Raw genomic sequence first — 22,873 nt, forward strand, 5'->3', positions numbered from 1 at the left:
TGCATTTGTCATTTTCATCACCTAATAGTACACTTTAAAGTGTACACATTTTTGTGTGTGTAAATTTTACCACCTCCACTCCCCTCCCCCCAAAAGATCTCATAAACAAGTTAAGACATTTTGAAATATTTAGGGGTGAAGTATACTGATAATGTATTCCAAACAAGTAAAATGGATTGTTGAATGGATTGACATGTAATAAAGTAAAAAAAAATTTTAATTATATAATCTAACTAATGTGACAGATATTTGGGTATTCACTGTACAATTCTTCAGCTTTTAGAGGTTTATTCCCTAGTATTTTCTGACTACAAAAGCATTAGCAGTGATTATCTCTGGTGGTGAGATAACAGGTAACAATTAGACCTGCTGCCTTGTCCTTATACGAGGACTTTTCTCCCCAAGAGAGAGGTTTTTGGTCTGGGCCAAATATAGTCAAGAGGCCAAGAGCCATCTTCCTATGCCAGGCCTCAAGTGGAGAGACCAGAGGACCAGCACCTTCTTTCCTATTACCATTACACCACCTTCACCAATGCTGGTCCTCTTCCCACCTTTTTCAGTTTCTTCTTGAACTCAGACTCAAATCCCAACCTGATTGCCATGGGTATATGTGTGCCTCAGTAATATCTGGGGCTGGACTCTTCATATGCTATTAATGGGCAGGGCTCCATTCCCAGAAGCTAGAGCTTCCTGTGCAACCACACAGGTTTGGTTTTTTTTCCACAGATATGCCTCCTTTACTTTCTCATTGGAATCAGCAATTCCTGATAAGTAAATATTTATATTTTAATTTGAAGGTTTCTAGCCTTTAAACGATATTCCCTTTTAAATTATTCAATCCATGGGATTAATGATCTCTCCCAAATTCTATTAATCTCCTTTAAAATCTAATTCCAAGCCTACTCCTTGGAAATCTGTGATTAAAACTTCTGGTTTGGGAAGCGGACTTGGCCCAGTGGTTAGGGCATCCATCTACCACATGGAAGGTCCGCGGTTCAAACCCCGGGCCTCCTTGACCCGTGTGGAGCTGGCCCAGGCACAGTGCTGATCTGCACAAGGAGTGCCGTGCCATGCAGAGGTGTCCCTGCGTAGAGGAGCCCCACGCACAAGGAGCGCGCCCCGTAAGGAGAGCCGCCCAGTGCGAAAGAAAGTTCAGCCTGCCCAGGAATGGTGCCGCACACATGGAGAGCTGACACAACAAGATGATGCAACAGAAAGAAATACAGATTCCCGAGCCACTGACAACAGAAGCGGACAAAGAAGAACACGCAGCAAATAAAGACAACTGGGGTGGGGGTGGGGAAGGGGAGAGAAATAAAAAAAAAAAAAACATCTGGTTTGTGTCACTCTTCTGCCCTTGAACAACTACAAGGACATACTTATTTTTCATTGCATGCCAGTATAATAAATCCCATGTGACTTTCAGCCTCCTTTACAGGACTTGAACTTTACAAAACAACATTGTCAAATTTAAGTGATCAACAGAAAAGGTCTCAGAAATACCTCAGTTTTGTAAAGGGGTCTGGCTATTACTCTCTAGGGCATGCACTCTCTTCTGACACCAGAATGTCTCGCCTGGGTATCTGTATCAGCCTCCTAACTGGTCTCCCCATTTCCACTCTCAGCCCCCTCCAATCTGTTCTCAATGTTGAGGTCAAACACCTTCCCTGACCTACCCTCTAAGACAAAACTCCGTTTCTCATAAACCTATCAAGATGTGTAACTTGCTTATTTACTTGCTTATTGATCTTTCCTACTGGACTATAAAATCAACAAGGGGAGGGATCAGATCTATCTTGTTCCCATTCCAAACTAGCACATAGCAGGTACTCCATAAATATAAATAACAGGAAAGGAGTGATAACCTAAGGATCCTTCAAAATGACCTGCTCCTGAATCATCAAGTGAGTTTTCTAGAAACACAAAAGACTACCTTGCTATCTCCATGGGCCTCAACTATCCCCACCTTTATATCTGGTCAGGCATTGCAAATGGAAACAACTGAGTATTTGGCTCCATCTCTTTCTTTGTTTTCTACCACCTGAAGTCTCATTCCCTTCCACATCCCCATGTAGGTTACTTTCCTGTTTGTCCACAGCCAACCTATGCATTCCAAGCCCTAAAGGCTTAAAGAAGCCATACTCATTCTCATCTTTTACTTTAACATTCACAGAATGTCAGAAAATAGAAAGGAACGGAGTGATCATTTAATCGAATTCACTTTATATATGGGAAAACCAAAGCACAGAGGGAACATGATTTGGCTAAGGCCACATAGGTGGTTAAGTAATACAAGGACCAGAACTCAAATTATCTGACTCCCATCTAGTCTAAAAATTTGGACTGTAGTTACGCCCTTCCATCCTGAAAGGCCTCCCTTCAGTAGCATTCTGACACAATGTGGGGATAAATATGGGTTCTGGAATGAGGTAACCAAGTTCCAGCTACTGGCCCTACTCTTTTCTAGCCACAATAAGATACTACTGCACATCTACCAAAAGTATGTCCTACCTATGTACATTGGGAAAAATATTTTCACTAAGACTCAAGGGTCTCGTGTATAAAATAGGGATAGTACCTATTCCTGAAGACTAACTTAAATAATGTATGTAAGGGTTTGGTACTAATAAATATTAGTTACTATTATTACCCTTCAAGTGTAGCTCTTATATGCCCCCTTTGCATCTCAACAACCTCCTGTTTCTGTTCCATCATACTCAATCCTTATCACACAACTACTCTGTCAATGTTTCCAGCCCTTTACCTGTCAATTAAGTTACTTTAAAACAAATCCTGCTTTACTATCTCCAAAGTCACATAGTGCAGACCTGAGCACATTCAAAACACCTGTGGGAGGTTTGCAGGCGCAAGTTTACATTGCTTCCAAGAAACCATTGTTAAATATTAAGTTACTTTGTAAGCAGGTAGCCATGGTAAGAGTTTTAAAATACAGAAATTAAACAAATGCTAAAAATTAGGGCCTCCTGTTCCCTCCCCCTCAACCCCAGCCAGTTTATCACACTACTGTCCATAAAAGAATTCCACTGTTAATGCGGAGTACCTGCACTTCCTCATCCTCTGGCAACCACTCCCCTGCCTGTAGGGGTTTGTAACTTTGCTCTTCATATACCAAGGACAGATCTTTACTTCAGATGGATCCATTTCAATGCCAGGTGAGCTGGGATTCATTTGTCAGTCCTTCAAGCTCAAGACTTACCCTGCCCTCTTCCAACCTCAAAAACTTAACCAAGGCGAGTGGATGTAGTGGTTAAGCTCAAGTAGTTGAGTGCCTGCTTCCCATATATGATGTCCTGGGTTCAATGCCCAATACCTCCTAAAAACAAACCAAACCAAATTTTAAAAATGTAACAAGGAAAGGCACTGGTCTTCAATTCCAGTTCCCTCTTGTCCACCTTAGATAATGATCCAGAAGGTGAACAGATTCTGTGGTCAGAAGAATAGGCTGTAAGAGGAACAGAACCCTGAAGTGTCTGGGTAGCTGGATCACTCCTTCAACAAACCAAAGCCATGCTCAGGCTCCTGTTGCCTACCTTGGCATGCTGGAACAGCTCAGATGCTGGACCAAGTCTTGAAAAGTCAATCAGGAAATTATCCATAGGTTCCCAAGCAAATACTCTTTTCTCATTAGGTTGAAAAGACAAACTACAACCATCCCCCTGCCCCCATCCCAATACACGCATATCTTCTTTGCCTCCCCAAAGGACACGGAAAAGACAAAAATTTTTCAAACCCCTACTTCTCCCTTTGATCCATGGATTCTCCAAATTTAAATCAGCAGCTCCAAGGATAGTCCTCATAGGTCTCAAACTGAACCAAATATGAAAACCCTTAACTATAAAACAATATATTACCTTTACTCACAAGTATAACTAAGGGCTACTAAAATTGTGTTCATGAAGTAAAATTTTAAACAATTTTTAGAGTCACACACTACTAAGATGACTGGCTGCCACACAGTATTTGGAAACACTGCAAAGCTTAAAGCAGGCATGTGCAAATGAAAAGTGAAAAGTAGGAAAAGACAAAGATAGCCACAGGTATTCCCATCCCTGCTATACTGGGTGAAGGCCAAAAGTTTGGAAGCCACTGATTCAACTCCAACATCCCCAAAGATTTGACCAAAGTTGAGGAAACTCAAGTTGTGCCCAATTCTTCAATGAAAACCTAGCTTGAGGTAAGGAATGGATATGCAAACTCAAGTAACCTAAGGAAGAAAGCATGACTTTCAAGCAGGACAGGAATTTATCAAAGTGGAAGGGAAGCATTTTTTCTAGTCCCTGAACATGTTCACGCAAAGCCTCCACATGGCTTACCTCTAAGTTAAATTCGGGTCCCATTCTGCCATCATGATGGGATTGGCTGCAGAAGCCAAGCAGTCTTGCCAACAGATCATGCTGCCTGCCTTGTTATACTATACACGGAGCTGAGGAACTAAAAATAGTGTTGGAGCAGGGCCAGAACCCTTTCACCGCAGGCATAGAACCCAGTGAGTGACCTTACAAACATACCTGCCCCAAAAGTCAGGGAGAGACAATTAAGAGTTGAGGTAGGCACTCTGCCTCTGGAGCCATGCAGAGGCAAACAGACTGAATAATCTCCATCTACCCCTTACCAGCTATGAGACCTTGGGCAATTTATCTGGCTTTTTCCCCAGGATTTCCATTTATATAATGCCAACTTTACAGGGTTACTTTATTAGATGAGACTAACTGTTCAAAGTGCCCAGTGTGTGTTAGCAGTTCATTTTAGTGCTTATAAATGGTTAAATGCAGCATTGGATCCTTTTGCAGTTTCATTAACTGCTTGTTGATTCATGGGACACCTAGAAGGAAGTTTCTGGTATCCCGGGCTCCAGAGGACCTAAATGGCAATGGCAGGACAGGACAGACTCCAAAAGGAGAAATAAATATCCTTCTCCTTTTCTTCTCCTGGTGAAGTTTCTCAAACCAGTGTGGGACAGCTACCACACTCAGAAAAAGCAGCAGAGTAGTTGACTCCACTCCTGGCCTCTCTCTTTCTTGTCTAAGGGCCCAATTCACAGCAGATTTCCAATTAATGGCTGGGTTCATATAATCAAGGAGGCTTAAGTCTGGATATAAAATGAGATTATCTAGTTTAATCCCATTTTGCAGAAGGAAACATTGATGCCAAAAGAGGAATTGTCCTGGGTCATATAGTAATAAACCAAGACCTGATTCCTTGAGAAAATGATTTCTATATCCACCATCTTAAGGACAGCTAACATCTTGCAATCTGGTTCAACCATAAATCCGTTTGGCCACAAAAAGAGCTGTAAGGAGGCACATGTAGCCACTCCCCATACCTTATACTAATTAGCCTGCACACAGATGCAAAGTAATTCTGCATCCACCACACTCTGCATTTGTCTGATTGCTGGGGCGTGAATGGACTCCACATTTACAGGAATTCATCAAAGCAGTAAGCATGAATAGTGCAAACAGAATTTGCTTCAGGAAAATATGATTTATACAAAAATTTTCAAAGGATATTTACTGAGTAGTCAATTCTGCCCCCATTCTGTCCTGCCAGAATCTACAGTGTTTTAATGAGACTTCTGCCTATGTGTTATCTGAAGACTGGAACAGTACTGGACCACCTTCCTAAGTGTCTCTAGGGCAGGTGCACAGCCAATAAGCTTGTGCTTCTCCAGTGTGCAATATGGCCTACTGCACCTGTTTCTTTTTACCTTCAGCGTGGCTACTAGAAAATGCAAAATTACATGACTCGTATTTCTACTGGACAGTGTTGCTTAAAATGGAGGTCTCCAAAAGTTTCAATATGAAAGTTTTCTACATGAAAATTTCCAATATGGAAGAAGTGAGTCCAGAGCTGTCTTGTCCAATACAACTGCCACTAGCCACATGTGGCTAATAAGTACCATATTAGTGCAGAACAGAACAATTCCACTGGAGTAAATTCTATTGGCCAATGCTAATCTAGGAGACAGAACAAAAACCAAGGGATGGATGTTTTATATAGAAAAAAAAACAAAAAACAAAACTCAGGATCAAATATCCAAAATTAGAAGAGAAAGCATTATTAGGTACTCAACTGTTTAAGTGGTTACAATGATGGGGAAGTTCATTGAATTCTAGAGCGTTTATGAATGTCATCCTAGAGCATTTGTTTTATCAAGGTCACTAAAGAGATAAAAGGTTCTGTAATTCTGCTGGGCCAGGGCACTCCTAGAACAAAGTCTTACCTCCCTGCCTTACTATCCAGCTATCATGCCACTCAGGCTATGGGAACCTCACAGGATCTTGCTGTGGGTCAACTTTAAGAGTTCCAGGACAGGCCCAATTTTGGGCAGTGACACTTTCACTTCTCACACTATTAAACATTCTGTAAAATTATCCCCCCAAGAACCTTGGTTAGGGATCATGACTTCCTTCAGCTTACACACAAGGCTTCCATTAAACTTATTCTTTTATATCATTTAGCAATTGGCCAGGAAAGCTTTTACCCTGTTCCTCTATAGAATGAGTGTGGAGGCTACATACAACTGAACACTTTCATGTAATTTAAGACTTTAAACTCTTGAACAGGCATCTTATTTTGCTTCCTCTCCCAGCACAGCACACTGCTCAAAAAACTGTTAATATGGGATTCAGCTACAGCTAAGTTACAGATCCACATGACTCTTAAAAACTTGAAGACAACAGGTATTTTCAATCTTGTTAAGCAGGAGGCTTTGCAACCCACCTGTTAATTCAACGGCCATAGACGCAAGGATAATCATAAGCAACTACTTCAGTAAGTATAGCAGAGGGACTCTGCTGGTCCCATCTGTCACACCAAATAGGCGTTATATATAAGGAAGTGACCACCACTTTATTGCAAACTAATACGTGGGGGAGCACAGTGGAGGGTGACATTAACTCAACTCCAAACAGGGTAAAAGAAAATGAGGAAAGCAGCCAGCAGCATCAGTTGGTATGATTTAAGACCCTTTAAGCAGCTTCATTTCTTAACTCATCTTAGGCCTCTCCCACTATGTGAGGACTAATATAGGTGACTCCTAGTGCCACAAAATGATTGTTACATTTGTTATGTAGCACAGATACATAAGTGACACATCTTATTTACTAATCAAGAACTGTCAGTGAACTATGCCCCACCATTAGGAGGCTGGGCTAGTCAGCAGTGAGGAGCTTCAATCTAAGGGAAATTCTTAATTCCTGGTTACCAGCGAACCTACTACGTAAGTAGGTGTGAAGGGGAGAAAACTGGCAGTATATGAATAAAGAAGGAATAAAAGGGAAGAGGCAAGCCTTTTGAATACAACATAGCTCACTCTTGGGATGAGTTAAGCTCACTCAACATCTTTGACTTTGTTCATTCTAAATTATGTTCTCTTCTGGATCACTGGCCCATTTTCTTTAAATAGTCACCACTTCTTACTCTCAACATGGAATGGCCAAGTCATCAGCTGATTATGAATAACAACTTGAAATTAAAGTTGCTAAGATCAGGAGCCCAGATGTCTGGAAACAGCTGGGGTGCAACTCTGAATGATTTCGCTGTGTCAAATACCACCTGTAGAGAGCAGCTGTTGGCAGAGCTGGGGGGAGTTCCCTGGGACTCTTGACAGAATTAAAATTATATTGCTAATGGTATTTTCCCCAACACTATTTCCTGCCTCCAGACTTTTAGGGTCCTGCCTTCTCTCCCTGGAGCTGGAATGTCTACATCAGGTGGCTTTTTGTCCCTTCTGAACTTTTCAGTAGTAAAGCAATATACAGAAAAAGCAGTGCCACTTGGTTGCTGGTACTAGTTACGTTAACCTAGAAAAGGAGCCATACTCTAGGATGCTCATGAGAGTCTCTGGCACAAAGAAGCTCAAAGTGCCAAGAATAAACCCAGAAGAGCACAGTAAAGAATTAACATTTACCTGAGCAGGCACAAATAGGAATAACTTGCATATGTTGAAGAGAAGGATTTTCCCAGAAAAGTCATTATAGAATCACAGAATTGTGGCACTACCAGAGTACATACAGTCTTTCTAAAACATTTTCCACTAAGTCAATGTGATTTTTTCCAGTTTAATTCTAAAGACAATAAAGCAATTTTTTAATAAAAAAGGATAGCCATAAATTTGGACTCTACCATATCACATAAAGGCAAGCTCTACTTTTTTTTAGGGTGGAAGAATGGTGGTGATGCACATAATTTATTGGTGTAAATTCTGGAAAGAAGACAATGATTATAGTAGTTTATGAGCACCTTTGAGCAAAAAAGAGACATATAACCATACAACCCACCCATTTCAGATGGTAAGGCTGAATCTCCGAAGGCAGCTGATTTCACTCAGTGATTTTTCAATGCTTAAATCAAACCTTGATCATTTTAAACAACTCAGTCACACCTGGAAAATCATTCTAAACTCTTCTAAAACTCAAATACAAGCTAAAATCTTTCCTGATAAAGATAAAAATTATAAACAGTTTTTAAAACCTTTGGTTATAAGGAGGAACCCATTAGTTTCTCTGCAATTACAATTTGGATTAAAAAAAAAAAAGACTGGAGTTTATGGAAACTTCATTTACTAATTTTTTCAGAAGTTGAGCAAATATGTGGACAAAATCAGAGCATTAATGTCAAGGCTGCAATATTTTCAATGTCTCTCCCTTCTTCCCCACCTCAAATACCTCATGTAACAACACAAAAACAAAAAAAAGCAAAAAAACAAAGCTTCAGAGGTGCGTCCAATTACAATCTACTCTGAAGATTTCTTTTCCTGTTTCCTACAGTAATCATTTTTTAAATAATTCACAGCCCCTTTTAAAACTCCTGCGAAATGGAGTATCTGGTCTCCAGTTTTAAGTCCACATAATGAAGTGGCCGGCTAGCAAACACTTAATAAAATTCTGAAAAGGAAGATACCATGGGATGTGACCTACAACCAAGTTTCCTCCCTGCTGTTCCAGGTATCCTCTTCGTTCCACACTTCGGCATTAGCAGACAAGGATAAGCAGTAATTGTTACCTCCAAGATCACCAAATCCACATTTCCAAAGGCACAAAATATTTTGGAAGTTTAAAAAAACAAAAAAAAACTCAATGTTTTAAGACATTGACTTCACTTCCCCATAGGAAGCAATTATCTTCTAGCTCAGTAAAGTACTCTTGTACAGTTAAAGCATTAAAAGCATCAGCCTGTTTTATTTTGTGATAAGTTTATTGAACAGTATTCAAGACTTCATCTGTATAAACAAAACCCTCTGCTGAAAGATGCCAAGGCAATATTTGCTGGCAATTTTGTGGCTGTATTGGCAATGAGCCATTTCATTATGCTTGATTTCTGGACTGCCAATAAAACAATTTAAGTGTGGCAATTTTGGAAAGTTGGGACATAATTTCTTAAAGAGATCGCTGTCAGAAATTCTTCCCAAAAGATCTGACTAGCATTTTTTTAACTCACTTTTCAAGTGTTCTTTCTTAAAATTGAGATTTTTATTTTTACACACTTGACCCACACCTACACACAATGACAGAATCCAGTAAGAGGGTGCTTGAGTAATACTTTCATGCATCCTTATTTTTACCCAAATATTCAATTTTCCACCCAAAATGTATGTTTTCTTGCTTCCATATATAGCCCTAGATTTTCATCCCGTGGGTTAAGACTGACCTTACCACAATGAATATTACTCTCTGAAATTTTGAAAAGGTTTCCTAATGGAATTTTCATTGATGCCTTGACAAACTGGAATACAAAGCTAGCAACTGCATTTCACTTAATACTGTGTTACGTTAAACAAAAAAGCCACTAATGATTGTACATCCAAACTATAATGTAAACACAGAACACTCCTCCAAATTTTGCTTGTGAGCTAAATGTTTCACTGAAGTTCAGGAAAAAATTACAAATTTGATTTATAAAATACATGTTGTAGATTTCTCTAGTCCCTTTAAACCAAAAGAAAAATGAACACCAATAAAAACTCAGCACAGGGGGAGGAAAAAAATAATCCTAATGGAAAAGGTTTTAAACAGTCAATAAAATTTACACAGAAAATTGAAAATATCATGATAGTGTTTACAAATGCACACAACTTTGAGCAAAGCGTTACAAATCCTTCATACCATACAAAGCAAATGAGAAAATAATGTGAATTCATTTCTTTCCCAAACCTACTTATGAGAAAATCTGCAGGAAGAGGGGTATGAAGTTTCACAGAACACATTTTTAAACTGAAACTCTAATGCCCAGAACAAGTTAAACAGTTAGCACTATGTTAATGAGTCTTAGATACACAAAAATCAAGTTCCAGAGGGCAAAGCATTTAATTACATTTCACAACAAGTACTGTTGTGATTCAACCAAAATGAAACACAGTTCTCCAATTTCTACACAAACCACTATTTTCTTAATTTATTTAATTCAATGAACAATGAAATCAAGTTATCCTTTTCAGTATTTATCTAAGATGTAGAATTAAGTAGAAATAACAAAGTAGTTGCAATAAAGTATATGAAATATTTAATAAGAATGTACGAGCACAGAACCAAAACAAATTGTGAGAAAAGACAAAAGACTTTCATCTTCAATCAACCCGTTTTTCTAAAGTGAAAATTAGTCAGCTTTCCAATGAGGGAAAAATATCTGTAGTTGAAATAAGACTCCCAAGCAGCGCTGAAGTTTTTTGTACTGTCTTTGGAATGAGAAGTGATTACTTAACAGAAAACTTAAATTGAACAACATATACAGACATCGAATGCTTTTTAAATTGAAGAGACAGTATTTAGTGATCTGTCAAAGCAAATTTGTATTCATGAATTTATCAAAAGACCCACAACATAGCAGCCACCTCTTCTTTGACAATCCAAACAATCCTTTCTCTAAACAAAAATCCTGTACTGTCAATCCTCTAAGAATATAGTGATGAAAAAAGGCTTTCCAAATCTTATCACACAAATCAAACTGTTGCCACTCTTAACTATGAATTACAAAACACTGTATTTTCAGTGTTCCACTGACTTGCAACACAAAAAAGGCACTATTTTTTTTAATAGGAAATACATCTTTTTAAAGGCTGTTCCCTTTTAAGTACCTTGATTTGTAGGAAATGTTGGGGATGTTTCAAACCAAGAGAAGAGGGCCATGTAAAAGACAAAAATTTGTTTTTCATATCTCACCAATCTCCCATGCTGTATGTTTATAATATGTGATACACCTTTAGATCTTTTTAACTGCAAAGGAAAGTAACTTCGTGGAAACTTTTGTGGCAGTTAGCAGGATTTTTTAAAGCAGATATTTTCATGACAAGGACACCTATTCATCAGAACCCATTCAGTACTCCTGACTTAAGTGTCCTGAATGCCAAAGAAAGGAATATGAAAGGGCAAGAAGCTTCAATTCTCTCCTCTACACCTGTAGTCTGTATGAAGAATTTTTGTAAACAGGCTCTTAATCGAACAACTACAACAAAAAGCCTTCCAGTAATTACAGGATTATAGCATATCAATCTATGGACCAGCTATTAATCTGTTAATACTACAGCTACCAAAGCTAACAATTTCAACCTCAGTTTTAAAAAAACCTAACATGGTAACACTTTGTGAATAGACCCCTCTTTGTTTACTTCTAGGCCAAAATTTCACATCAATTGGAATAGAAGGAAATTGCCAGAACAATTAGTCCATCATGGAGAGGATTTCAAATCAAGCATTTAAACACTAATTATAAAAAGTGGTTCCTGGTTTTCAATGCCATCCAAACAACATGAACCATTTTTAAACTGACTAAACAAAAAATTTGGCAGGTAAACCAAAATTGCGCTGGTAGGTAGGACTCCATAGTTTATTTTTGTGGCAAAAGTCTTATTCCACACAGTTGTTAGGTGTGACATCAGAAATCAAAGTTCAAGGTTATAGCAGAAACCATGTGTGGAATTTTATATTAAAAAAAAAATTCTGCTCATTTACAAATGAGTCAATTAGGCAAACAAAAGCAGCAACTTCAGAAGCAGGACTGTCTATACAGCAAGAACCCTCAAGAAGCAATAAAGGTACATACAATGAATCTGTATACAGAGATTTTATTCAATTTTAAAAGAAAATGAGGACTTTAGACAAAGCTTTGACCCTATAACAAAGCAAATCTGTCCAGCTTTAAACTAAATTCCAACAGTAGCCAACTTCTGGCAAGAGCACCCTTAATGAGCTCTGACATTTCTATTTTCTTCATCCCATATAGTATAAAACAAAACCAATCTAGACTCCTTGATAAATTTTATGTGGTCATTTGAGTTTAACAAATGTGTTTTTCTAATGGTATGCCAAAATTATTTTTGTGTTCGCTCCAGACAGCTCTACTGTAACATACAGCAACGTTTATCCTGGTAGTGAGTCTTTTGTAAACAGTCAACCAAATGCTCTATGTTATGGAAACCAATCTATTTGCAATTAAAACAATCCACAGGTTCTAACCTGGAAATACTAGGAAAACAATCTGGATGCACTATGAAGATCTACCCTACACAAAGAATTGATGTGAACAGCTACCCTAATACAAGTTTAACTTTCCTTGAGCCTATAGGCCTATCATTTAAGTCAATGACAGCAGCTGTGGCTTCATCCCGAGATTCGAAGGCCACCATGGCTTCACCTGTTGGCATACCTTTTTCATTGTATTTTAAACACACTGAGCCTGGGATTACTTGATAGCCATAAAAGAAATCTAAAATCTCATCAATAGACACAGTGAAGGGCATGTTCTGCACTTTAATGACAGTTGGTCCTGGTTTCCCAGAACTAGATCCAAAGCCAGGGGGACCACCAATGTGGATTGGGCCAGGCCCAGGACCAAAGGCTGGTGGTCCACTCAAATGCCCAGGGGTATTTCCGAGACCAGGAGGGCCACCTCCAAATGTAGGTGGACCCCCCAAACTACCAGGGCCATTTCCAAAATTCTGAGGGCCCCCTCCAAATCCTGATGGCCCACTTAAATTATTTGGTCCACTTCCAAAACCTGGAACATCTAGTCCTAGACCAGGCAAAGCACTGTTTCCAACTGAAGGCATACCAGGCCTAGCATCACCAAAGGTCCCTCCTAATCCTGGAGGAGGTAGTGGTGGCCCAAAGGCATTAGACCCACCAAAATTACCAGGAAAGTTAAATGGAGGCCCATTGTTGGCCTCCTTTGCTCCTACAGTCAGGAAGGCATGCTCTTCACCTCCTGCACTAGGCATTCCTGCACCAGGCATTCCTGCACTGGGAATTCCCGGATTGGGTATTCCTGCACCTGGCATTCCTGGAACTGGAGGATTACCTGGCACAGGCATCTTTAACCCCTTTTTTCCTTGGGCAGGGGGGTTTTTCTCAATCTCTCTCATGTCTTCTAGGGTAACTATATGAACAAAAGCTTCTCTCCCATTAAGTTTTTTACGGTGTAAGCGTTCAGACTTACGTGCATCATCTTCATTCTTAAACTGAACCAATGCCTGTCCTAGACCTTGCCCATTGTTATCAACAAGAACATGTACAGAATTTTCATCCACTGGGATTCCCTCTAGGAACTGAAGAACATCCATCTTGGTAATGCTGAATGGAATATTTGTTATGTGGGCACAGACTTTGGCAGAGTTGACATCCCCCTCTGGATTTAACATCATTTCCCTCTGGTCATAACTGAAGTTCTGTAGTCTTTTTCGAATCATATCAATCTTTTCCAGCATACCTTTCTTAGTAATTGGGTGAACTTGAATAAAGCGATTGCCCATGTACTGTTTATGACGGCATAAAGCAGCCTTATAGTCAGCCTCATTCCTGAACTCTACAAAGCCTTCACCAGTTGCTTTCCCATTGGGTCCATAAGCTATATAAATACTATCTTCCACAATATCTAACTTTTTAAAAAAATCAATAACATGTTTGTTTTCTGCTTCAAATGGTAGCCCTTTCAAGTAAACACAAAAACCAGCCTCATGTGGTGATCTTGATCTTGACCTTTTCTGCCCACTGGGCGATTTTGACCTGGGAAGTGTCTGAGGAGGGGGATGAGTTTGTCCAGAAGGTCCCATATTTTGCTTAAAAGTGATATGGCCTCCAGCAGCTACCCATTGTCTCTCTGTGGCAGGGCTAACTTCCACATAGCGTTGAATCATCAGCATTCTGTTTCGTTTCAAAGCTTCAAATGTATCTTGAGGGGAGAGAAATTTAACCAATCCATTCCCATTATTTCGACCTACATGATCTTTCAACAAATGCACTGCATCAACACGGAGCCCGTGAAAAAACTCTCTGACATCATTTTCCATTGCAGAAAAAGGCATTCCATGCACACTGACATAAAGATCATCAGGGTTGATGGGAAGTGGCTTCACACTGCTTTGAGAGTTCATCTGGATAGGATTAACAGGATTCAAAGGACCCAGAAACATAGGGTTCAGGTTATTGTTCATATTTATAGGTGCTCCAGAGCCATTCATTCCAGCAGGCAGAGGTGCCACAGGTGGCGGGTTCAAGGGAGGCATGCCCGAGATGGGTGGCAGAGGGGTCATAGGTGGCACAGAAGGGACTGGAGGGATTGGGGGCACAGGAGGCACAGGAGGCATTGTAGGTACTGGAGGAGGAACTGGTATTGGGGGAATGGATGGCATTGGTGGCAAAGATGGCATCGCTGGGATTGGAGGAATTGGTGGTGGTGGGACCGTGTTCATTGGAGAGGCTGTGCTTGGAATGGTTGAGCTAAATGTTGGACTCCCAAAAGAAGCCCCCATATTTGGAGGGGCTGTTCCTATGCTGGCTGTGGAAAATGTCTGTATGTTTTTGTTGCTTTCATGAACAGAAGTGGCAGCAGTAACTACACTGGGCGAAGGATTATTAAAGTTGGGTACTGTTGTAGGCAAGTTTACCCTGCCACTCATTCCTGAGCTAGGTGGCGGTCCCGATCTACTAGCATTTGCTGCTGGCATATCTAAGTTGGCAGTTTCAAAACGCCTACGACTCAGTTCAATCATATTCTGCATTTCCGTTTTACTACTCAACAATAGTGTTACTTTTGACCCTTTAATTGTACCACCTGTGCGCATCATACCAAGCCTTGCATCTTCATCAGTGGCAAAAACGATGAAAGCCTCACCCAGTTCACCCCCTACAATATGCACGCCCCCATCAGGGATGGTCAATCCAGAGAAGAAGTGGCGAATGTCCATGGTCCCCGCCACAATTGGGAGACCTTGCAAACGGATGACCACAGCCATGCTGCGCTGAAACCACACACACCTGCAGATGAGAAAAGGCAACGGCCAGGTCAGACTCCTGTTTATCAGACCAAGTTTTTAGCTAAAAGAATGACCAGCTACCATATTAGGCCCTAAAATATTCCCTCCAGCTATGACGGGCAACATCTTTCGTTAATTTGGATGTTCTAAAAACTGAACACTGTGTGCCCTTTACAATTGTAAAACCTAAATAATTTCAACTTCCAAAAGGCATTAATTCTAGAAACAATTAGAAGTTCAGTTCCAAGACTCAAAAGTTTCAGGAAAAAAAAGCAACCATAGGACAAGTGAAATCACAAATTTCATCACACAGTCCACTAATTATTCATTATGATTTAAAATAAATATGCAAGTCAAATAAGGAAACAAAGTTTAACAATCTATACGTGAAAAGATAAAAAGGATGCATCAAAGTTAATATTTAATATCAGTTTAGCATGTTCCCTATAAACCTGGCACCTTCACAGAATTATCAGTGTCATTTTAACATGTCTTAGAGTCTGAAAATTCAACAGAAACAGAAAACTAGAACACTAATTACAAATAGTACTTAACACTAAAATAAAAGTCTCAATGGGGAACTCATTCCATATTTTATACTAAAATGCTTCAATCAGCCTTAATTATATTTACTAAATAAAACTACAAAGGGAATTATTTATTACAAACAAGGTTAATACATACTAAGAATCCAAAAGAAATACTGAATAGAATAGCCCCAATCTAAGTTACATATATATTCATTACCCCAAATAGTACCCCTGTTTACACCTGCTCACATTGGCTCTTTTAATTAAAACTCAGGTCCACTGACTCATTCTAATACTAGAAATAAAGAAAAAGAAAAAAGAAAAACAACAAAAGAAAGAACAAATGAAAGAAAAGAAAGAAACAGATATGGAGTCTTTTTTTTTTTTCCATAGGGGAGACTGGCAAAGAGGATTATTTTTGGTTTGGTTTGGTTTTAGAGGAGCTAGGGTGTGAACTTTATTCAGTGATTGTTAGTCTGACCCAACACAACTCTATGGGATCTCTGGTTGTTCACCGATCTCCTTAGAGCAGGGATTCTTAACCTTTTTTGCCAGGCAAGTGAAATGAATACTACTATAATTTAATTACCGCATACATTCATAAGTGAAGTAAATGCTAGATTTCAGTTAGAGGTCACAGAATATAAATAAGTTGATTCTTTTCAATTCAAGCTCATAGACCCCTGAAATTGTTTCCACGGACACCTTTCTGTGGACCCCTGGTTAAGAACCCCTGCCTTTGAGCATATCCATTTTGAGCTAATCAAAAAAGAAAAGCTTACCCCAAATTTAAGTCAAATGTCAGTATTTCAGTTCTAATGGCTTCTAAGAACAAATGAAAGGCAGCCCTTTCTGAAGTGACACAAAGAAAATTCTTGAAACTAGAAAAAATATTAATTTGAAATTAATGTGGTCAACAATATAAGGTGTTTTTAAAGCCATCTTAAAAATCAGCTTTTAAGTATAAATCTATTAAACTGCTCTGTGAGCCCTGGGAAGTTACAAATTATTTGAACTTCAGTTTTATCACTTCTCAAATAAGAGCACTCAAAAGGGGTAAAGCTTCTTTCAAGCTCTAAGAATTCTATGAAAGCAGTTCTTCAATGTCATGTATTGTATGAACACAAATTGAATGCAGCAAAATGTGTAAAAATATCGCAATATTATTTTTGCTGTACATAAGAGAATTATATTGCTTGGCTTTGAAAGTTTTCTCATACACAAAGTAAAAGCTACCTTTATATTTAATTAAGAATTAAACAGCATGCTCTTTGTGAGACTACTATATAACACTAGAAATTTTGGTGGGGAAGCTTTTCATTTTTGGTCTGCAAGAGTCAACAATAAAACTAACACTGGGGGAAAAAAAAGACACACCAATTCTCTTCTCCTGATTTGTATTTAGCACCCTAAAGATGTTCATCAAGAAAGTTCCAAGTCATTAAATAAAATTCGCATTCCTTATTGATTCTACAACACATGACTAGATGCAAAATTGAGATAGCCTTCTTGTTTGACTAAAAAAAAAGAATGCTAAAACACTTTATATGAGGGAAACAATCATGGGTAATCTAGGTTCCCAAAACAATTTGAGATGTTCGTTTGCACTGGGACAATAAAAGGAAAACCTGACATGGTTCCAAGAACACACAAATTACACAAAGAGCTGAAGTGGCAAACAAAGTTAAGTCTTTAAAACCATATGCTGCTAAAAGGGGTTTAGTAAAAATTTCGTACAAGGTTTACATGAAAACATGCTATTGAAAATCTGCCTCAGATTACCAGCTAGAAAAGAGGTGAGGATTAAACCACAAAAGAGCTCAAGATTTATTCATAAACATATCTGCAGAGGAAAACAATTAGTTTTTAGCTTTTGAAAAATATGAAACAACACCTGCTATTTTGCTACCAAGTATCTGCCTGACCTTGGATAAGTCATTTTAACCTATCTTGAACCTAGCTTAGCTATTTAAACAAGAAGGTTAGATTCCAGTTACTGAAGTTCATTTTAAAGTCTAAGATTAGTACTCTAATATATATTGCCCAAAATCTAAACCTTTACCTCTAGGGAATATTAATAACTATACCAATAACAAGCACCTGTCTTTTAACTAGGCTAGAATGCAACTGAGGAAAAACAACTTACTGCCTAACATTCAGGAATGAAAGAGAAATGCATCCATATAAAACTGACTACACCAAAGGAAGAAACAGCTGTTCAAGGCACCCAAGTCCAACCCCCCAATCCCTCATATAAGCTTGTGAAAAGCACAATTTAGTTACTACACGTATTTTTTATTTTATTTAAGCTAACTCATTTTTTTAATATAAAAATAAACCCTCTATTCAAAATCTCTTACCTGATAAAACAAGAGATGTATTTTCTTAACAAGAAGTAGAGGCCAAGTCAATCCTGTGGGCAACCAATTAAAACCAACTTTTAGACTGCAATAGAGAATAAACGGAGGCAAAAATCAATGCAGGAAACACAAAACAACACGCACAGGCCACACTGAACTGTACATTAAAGAAGGCGAGTCTGAAACCACGGGAGTACTTCATTAGAATGAATACCGTAAAAAAAATAAAAAAAATAAAAAAAGAGGAAAGACGTACCAAAACCCACACATGCTTATTTCTTGGTTTTGCTTTCAAATTTGAGTATCTCACAAAATATGATATATTTACAAACATCAAGAATGTATCATAAGTTAGCCCAAACAAGAATGAATCAGGTGAAAACTAGAACAGTTATAAAACCCAGCTTTCCAGCTGGTAATTGCTTCAAATTAAACCAATCAAAAGTATCATGAAAAAGGCCCAGGAAACTCCCTAACACAAGTCCAACTGCTGCCTCTTTCCCCAGGTTCCCAAAAAATTTCTGATGAAAAAGTACAAGTTCACACAGTAACAATTCCTGGACAAATTAAGCCAAACTCAGGGATGCTATGGAAATTACTGCAATTACTCTTTCAATATATTTTCCTTTGTGCCAAAACAGCATCAAACATGAAAAACATAACTGAAGTTCTGGCTTTAATAAGAACTAATTCCTAGTTAAAATCACAGGGGTTCAAAATATTAAGGAAATGTGTCTTTTCCTCCAACAACCCAACAGTTTCAAGAAACTTATAAAAGAAAAACCCCTAAAAGTTTCTGGTATATTAAGAATATTTCCAATATAGTTTACCCATCTTTCGCTGGAATTTCTTCCAAAGTGGTGATGTTATAAACTATACACAAGCAATACATATGATCAAATAATAAGACAACTATATAAAAAAGGTCATTTTTTAATTCAGAGCAAAGAAGAAAAAAACTGCCACTGTTAGGTAATAAGATTACCAGAAGACTACTTATCAGGATGATGCTCATTTTAAACTAACATCTTTTAAGATCAAGATACCATCAGTAAACTTAACATTCATCACCAAAAAGTAAAATATACTTCTAAACCTCCAAGTTACTTCTAAAGAACAAGCTAAAAATCTCATCAACTATTCAAATCCCTAAAGAGATTGTATGCCACAAAAAATTATGCAAATATCATAAGCAATGCTTTCAAATGTCAAGCAAAGTATTAAACTTTCATACGTTTAACAAATTTATCCTTACTATTTAAGTCTAAAGAGTCTAAAACCTCTTAATTTAAAAGCCACATCTAGGAGTTTATCCATTGGGTCAGAAAGTGGAAAAGCATAATAGAATAGAAAAAAATTTGCTTCAAGTAAAGGATATGCTCAGTGAGAAACAGCATGAATTGTTGCAACATTCACTTCTAAACACACAAGTTTGGCTCTATGAGCCACACATCCAGGGTAATTTTCTTGTTAAGCACATGTGATAAACATCTGCTCCCCTATGGGGATGCAAATTCAAAAGGTATGGTATAGTGCCCCAGAAGATAAGGGAAAACAGGTTCTTCAGCCTCTTCCCTACCAGACCCAAGAAAGCACCACCTGCACATGTAGAGAAGAACAAATACCAGGTTAGCCAAAAATGCCCAAAGTCACGATATCTACTCTCAAAAATCTGTACAGGATTGCCAGAAATTACTTTAATAAAGAGGAAATTTTTTATCCCACAAGCAAAGGTTGAAAGGCCCAGCTGGATTTGACAAAAACGTAGGTTTTATGTTTTCGATTTCAAGTACAAAATCAACCTAAACATACAGTTGTGATTTTTTTTTCTATTTCAACAAAGGGAAAGCCTCACCCCACCCTATACCAAGGAAAAGAGATGCATCAAGTCAAGGCCAGAATCCAGACTTCACAACCCTTGATGTCATACCTCTTCCTTCAAATGGGCGATACAAATAGAAACTAAGAACTGAGGTACTTTTATGGTTTTTCTTGTTTATTTTCAGCATCTTACTTTGTAAAGAGCACAGTACATTAACAGACGTATCGCTATTTTCTAGGAACCTTCTAAATGCCAGCTATCAACTGCAGGATTTCAAAATGAAAAAAATCCATTTCACCTTGAATGATAGAAGGATAAAACTGAAATCCATAAGGCACACAATCAGGAAAGAAGAAAATGTGCCTGATGTGACACTAAATCCACTGATATATTTCAAAAGACTTAGTATATTTTTCCACTTTATGTTAGGAATTAGTCCTAACAGCAGCTTTGCTTCAGCTTTACAAACACCAGGTACACGCACAAATCCAGCAATCAGCTATGAATTAAATAATTTAGCATACTGTACAAGATTATTTAATAGCCATCCCAATCACTTGGAATTTCAGAAATAAAATGTCTGACAACAATCCTCTTTATCAAGAAGTCAAGGCACAAACTAGAATTTGACCATTTCCACACTTCCTCTGGTAATACAGTCAAAGTGAATTTTAACTTTATTCAGTGATCAGTCTTTAATCAACAACCAGGGTATAGCAGAGCTAAGTTTTTGAGATCCAAAACACAAAACCCAGCAATCCTTCCAATATCCACCTCAGAAATGAGCAACAGAGAATCAATCACAATGAGCACAATGCTATAAGCAGTATGGTAGGCATTATAAAACAACCACAGCTTCATTTCCTTGATTTTGCCCCATCCCCAAATGAATCACATTTCAGATTGTGGGATCACCTTAATGAAACAATACTTCTGACCCTGATAGAGATACATCGCTTTTATAACATTACTCGATTTTCCCATTAACAGTACTCAAAGGCAGCAAATCAAAAGGCATTTCTAAATAAGACATTTATTCCTCCTGCCAAAAGTCTTTAAAGATTTTTCCAACCACCCCCCCCCACAAAATGCCAACAAATTTTTTCATTATCTTACTTTATTTAAATCTTCAAAGCAACAATATTACTTCCAACCTAGCTGACCACATTCATCCTCATTACTGGTTTTAAGACTTAAAAGCTAGCTTTAAACTTACATGCAAACCAAAAGATATACTGGTGGCATTAGTAAAATATGATAAAGTCATGAAGGGTGACCTTATTTTTCTGTTTAGTTGACCTAAGACACTTAACAATGTTCATTTATTCTATGGACATTTATTAAGCACTTGTGGGCCAGGTAGGAAATACTAAAATGGACAACAGTCCCTGCATTTTAGGAAGATTATCTAAAAGCATCTTTTGTGCAACCAAAACAATTGACACTTAAGTTTTTTCTTCCTACAACCTCTAAGAAACTATTCTTCTAAACTGAAAGATTGAGAGGCTCTCTGCAAAATGAAATAAAAACACTATCAATATTGTCACTAGGTTTCAAAACCTGGAATATATTGGTCCACAAAATCAAGTTTCAAATCTAAAAATTGTACCAACAATCCCCAAATTCTTATTACGCAGGCGACAAAACTTTTGACATGTCAAAGAAAGTGAAAGAAGCCTGAAATATACATAACATGTTCCAAGTAACTACCAGAGTGATATCTAAAGTTTCACATTTTTCACCTAAAAAAGATCTGAACATAAGAAAACTTGAAATTATGCATTACAATCCATAAAGTAATCAAAATTTAATCGAGCACATAAAAGTGACGTAAAAATGCATTTCCTGTTTCATAAAAAAATTACAAAGAACTACACAAAAAGCACTAAGCACATCCTCATTAGGTCTTTTACATAAACACGCCAAACATTTTTTCTTCAACTAAATTAATGTCAAATTATTTGAAACACCTGAAACAGTTCTTCCCAACTCTTTTTTAATATTCTTGGGAAATATCTGGATACTATTTTCCACTAAATCTGAAAGTTCTTCATTTTATCAAAACTACCAAATTTCAAAAACAAGTACAACCAGTCTTATATTTATGTTGCTACAATTTAAAAACAAAACAGGAGTACTCTACATGTCCAGGCTTGTGGGATTTTTTTCCCAACTCCAAATGCTCTGAAGTGCATTAACAATATAAAACGTAAGATCCCAGTAATTCTGTTGCTAATACTACGTTTTACAAAAAGTATACCATTTCAAACCATTCAAGCAAGCTCTTAGAAAAATACGCCAATTACAAGCCTCTCCCAGCAACGAATCTTCATTTGCAGACTCATTTCTGTAGTAGGTTATATTGCCTACTGGCAGCACCCTAATCTTGACAAATACATAATAGTTTCTTTCAACTGCCCCAATTCACATTACGTCGGCTCAGGGAATTCAGAAACCAAAGTGAATTTTAGGGCCCAGAAATCCCCCTTTAGAGTCTGCAATTCTCAATATACACATCCCATTGTTTAGCACTTAACAACCCTGAATAACCCTCACAAGAAGCCCTCAGATTTTTCACTACAAAGCACACACGGAAAATACAACAAAGCCCAAGCTCTTACAATTTAACAGCTAAGCCTCCTGCACGACTGTCCATTCCAGTCACTAACCTGTAGAGGTTCAAAGGCCCTCCCATCCCTTTCACGTGGCTGCAGACTAGTATCCTTCGCCAGAGAAACTCACCACCACTACCACCCCCCATCAAGAACACCCACCCACCCTCTACACCGATTGGACCGCCTTCTTCTCACCGCAGCCCCTTCCCTACTTGGAACTAAAGGGCCTGATAATTCCTCCTCAAGGGCGTATTCACCTCCCACTTCCTTGCTCCTTA

General features: G+C 38.2%; 1 protein-coding gene across 1 annotated transcript in view; it reads right to left on the minus strand.

Moving 5' to 3' along the window:
- The window catches only part of RBM12 (RNA binding motif protein 12), a 34,445-nt gene that overhangs the window by 10,795 nt on the left and 777 nt on the right, over positions 1 to 22,873 (minus strand). Inside the window, exons 2-3 of the mRNA XM_023585731.3 lie at positions 18,159 to 18,243; positions 12,557 to 15,269 (exon numbers count right to left, since the gene is read on the minus strand). Coding sequence (XP_023441499.1) covers positions 12,557 to 15,247 — 2,691 coding nt within the window. The 5' untranslated portion in view covers positions 15,248 to 15,269; positions 18,159 to 18,243. The remainder of the gene's footprint in view (positions 1 to 12,556; positions 15,270 to 18,158; positions 18,244 to 22,873) is intronic.

The sequence above is a fragment of the Dasypus novemcinctus genome, chromosome 24, assembly GCF_030445035.2.
Source record: "Dasypus novemcinctus isolate mDasNov1 chromosome 24, mDasNov1.1.hap2, whole genome shotgun sequence".
NCBI classification, from domain to species: domain Eukaryota; kingdom Metazoa; phylum Chordata; class Mammalia; order Cingulata; family Dasypodidae; genus Dasypus; species Dasypus novemcinctus.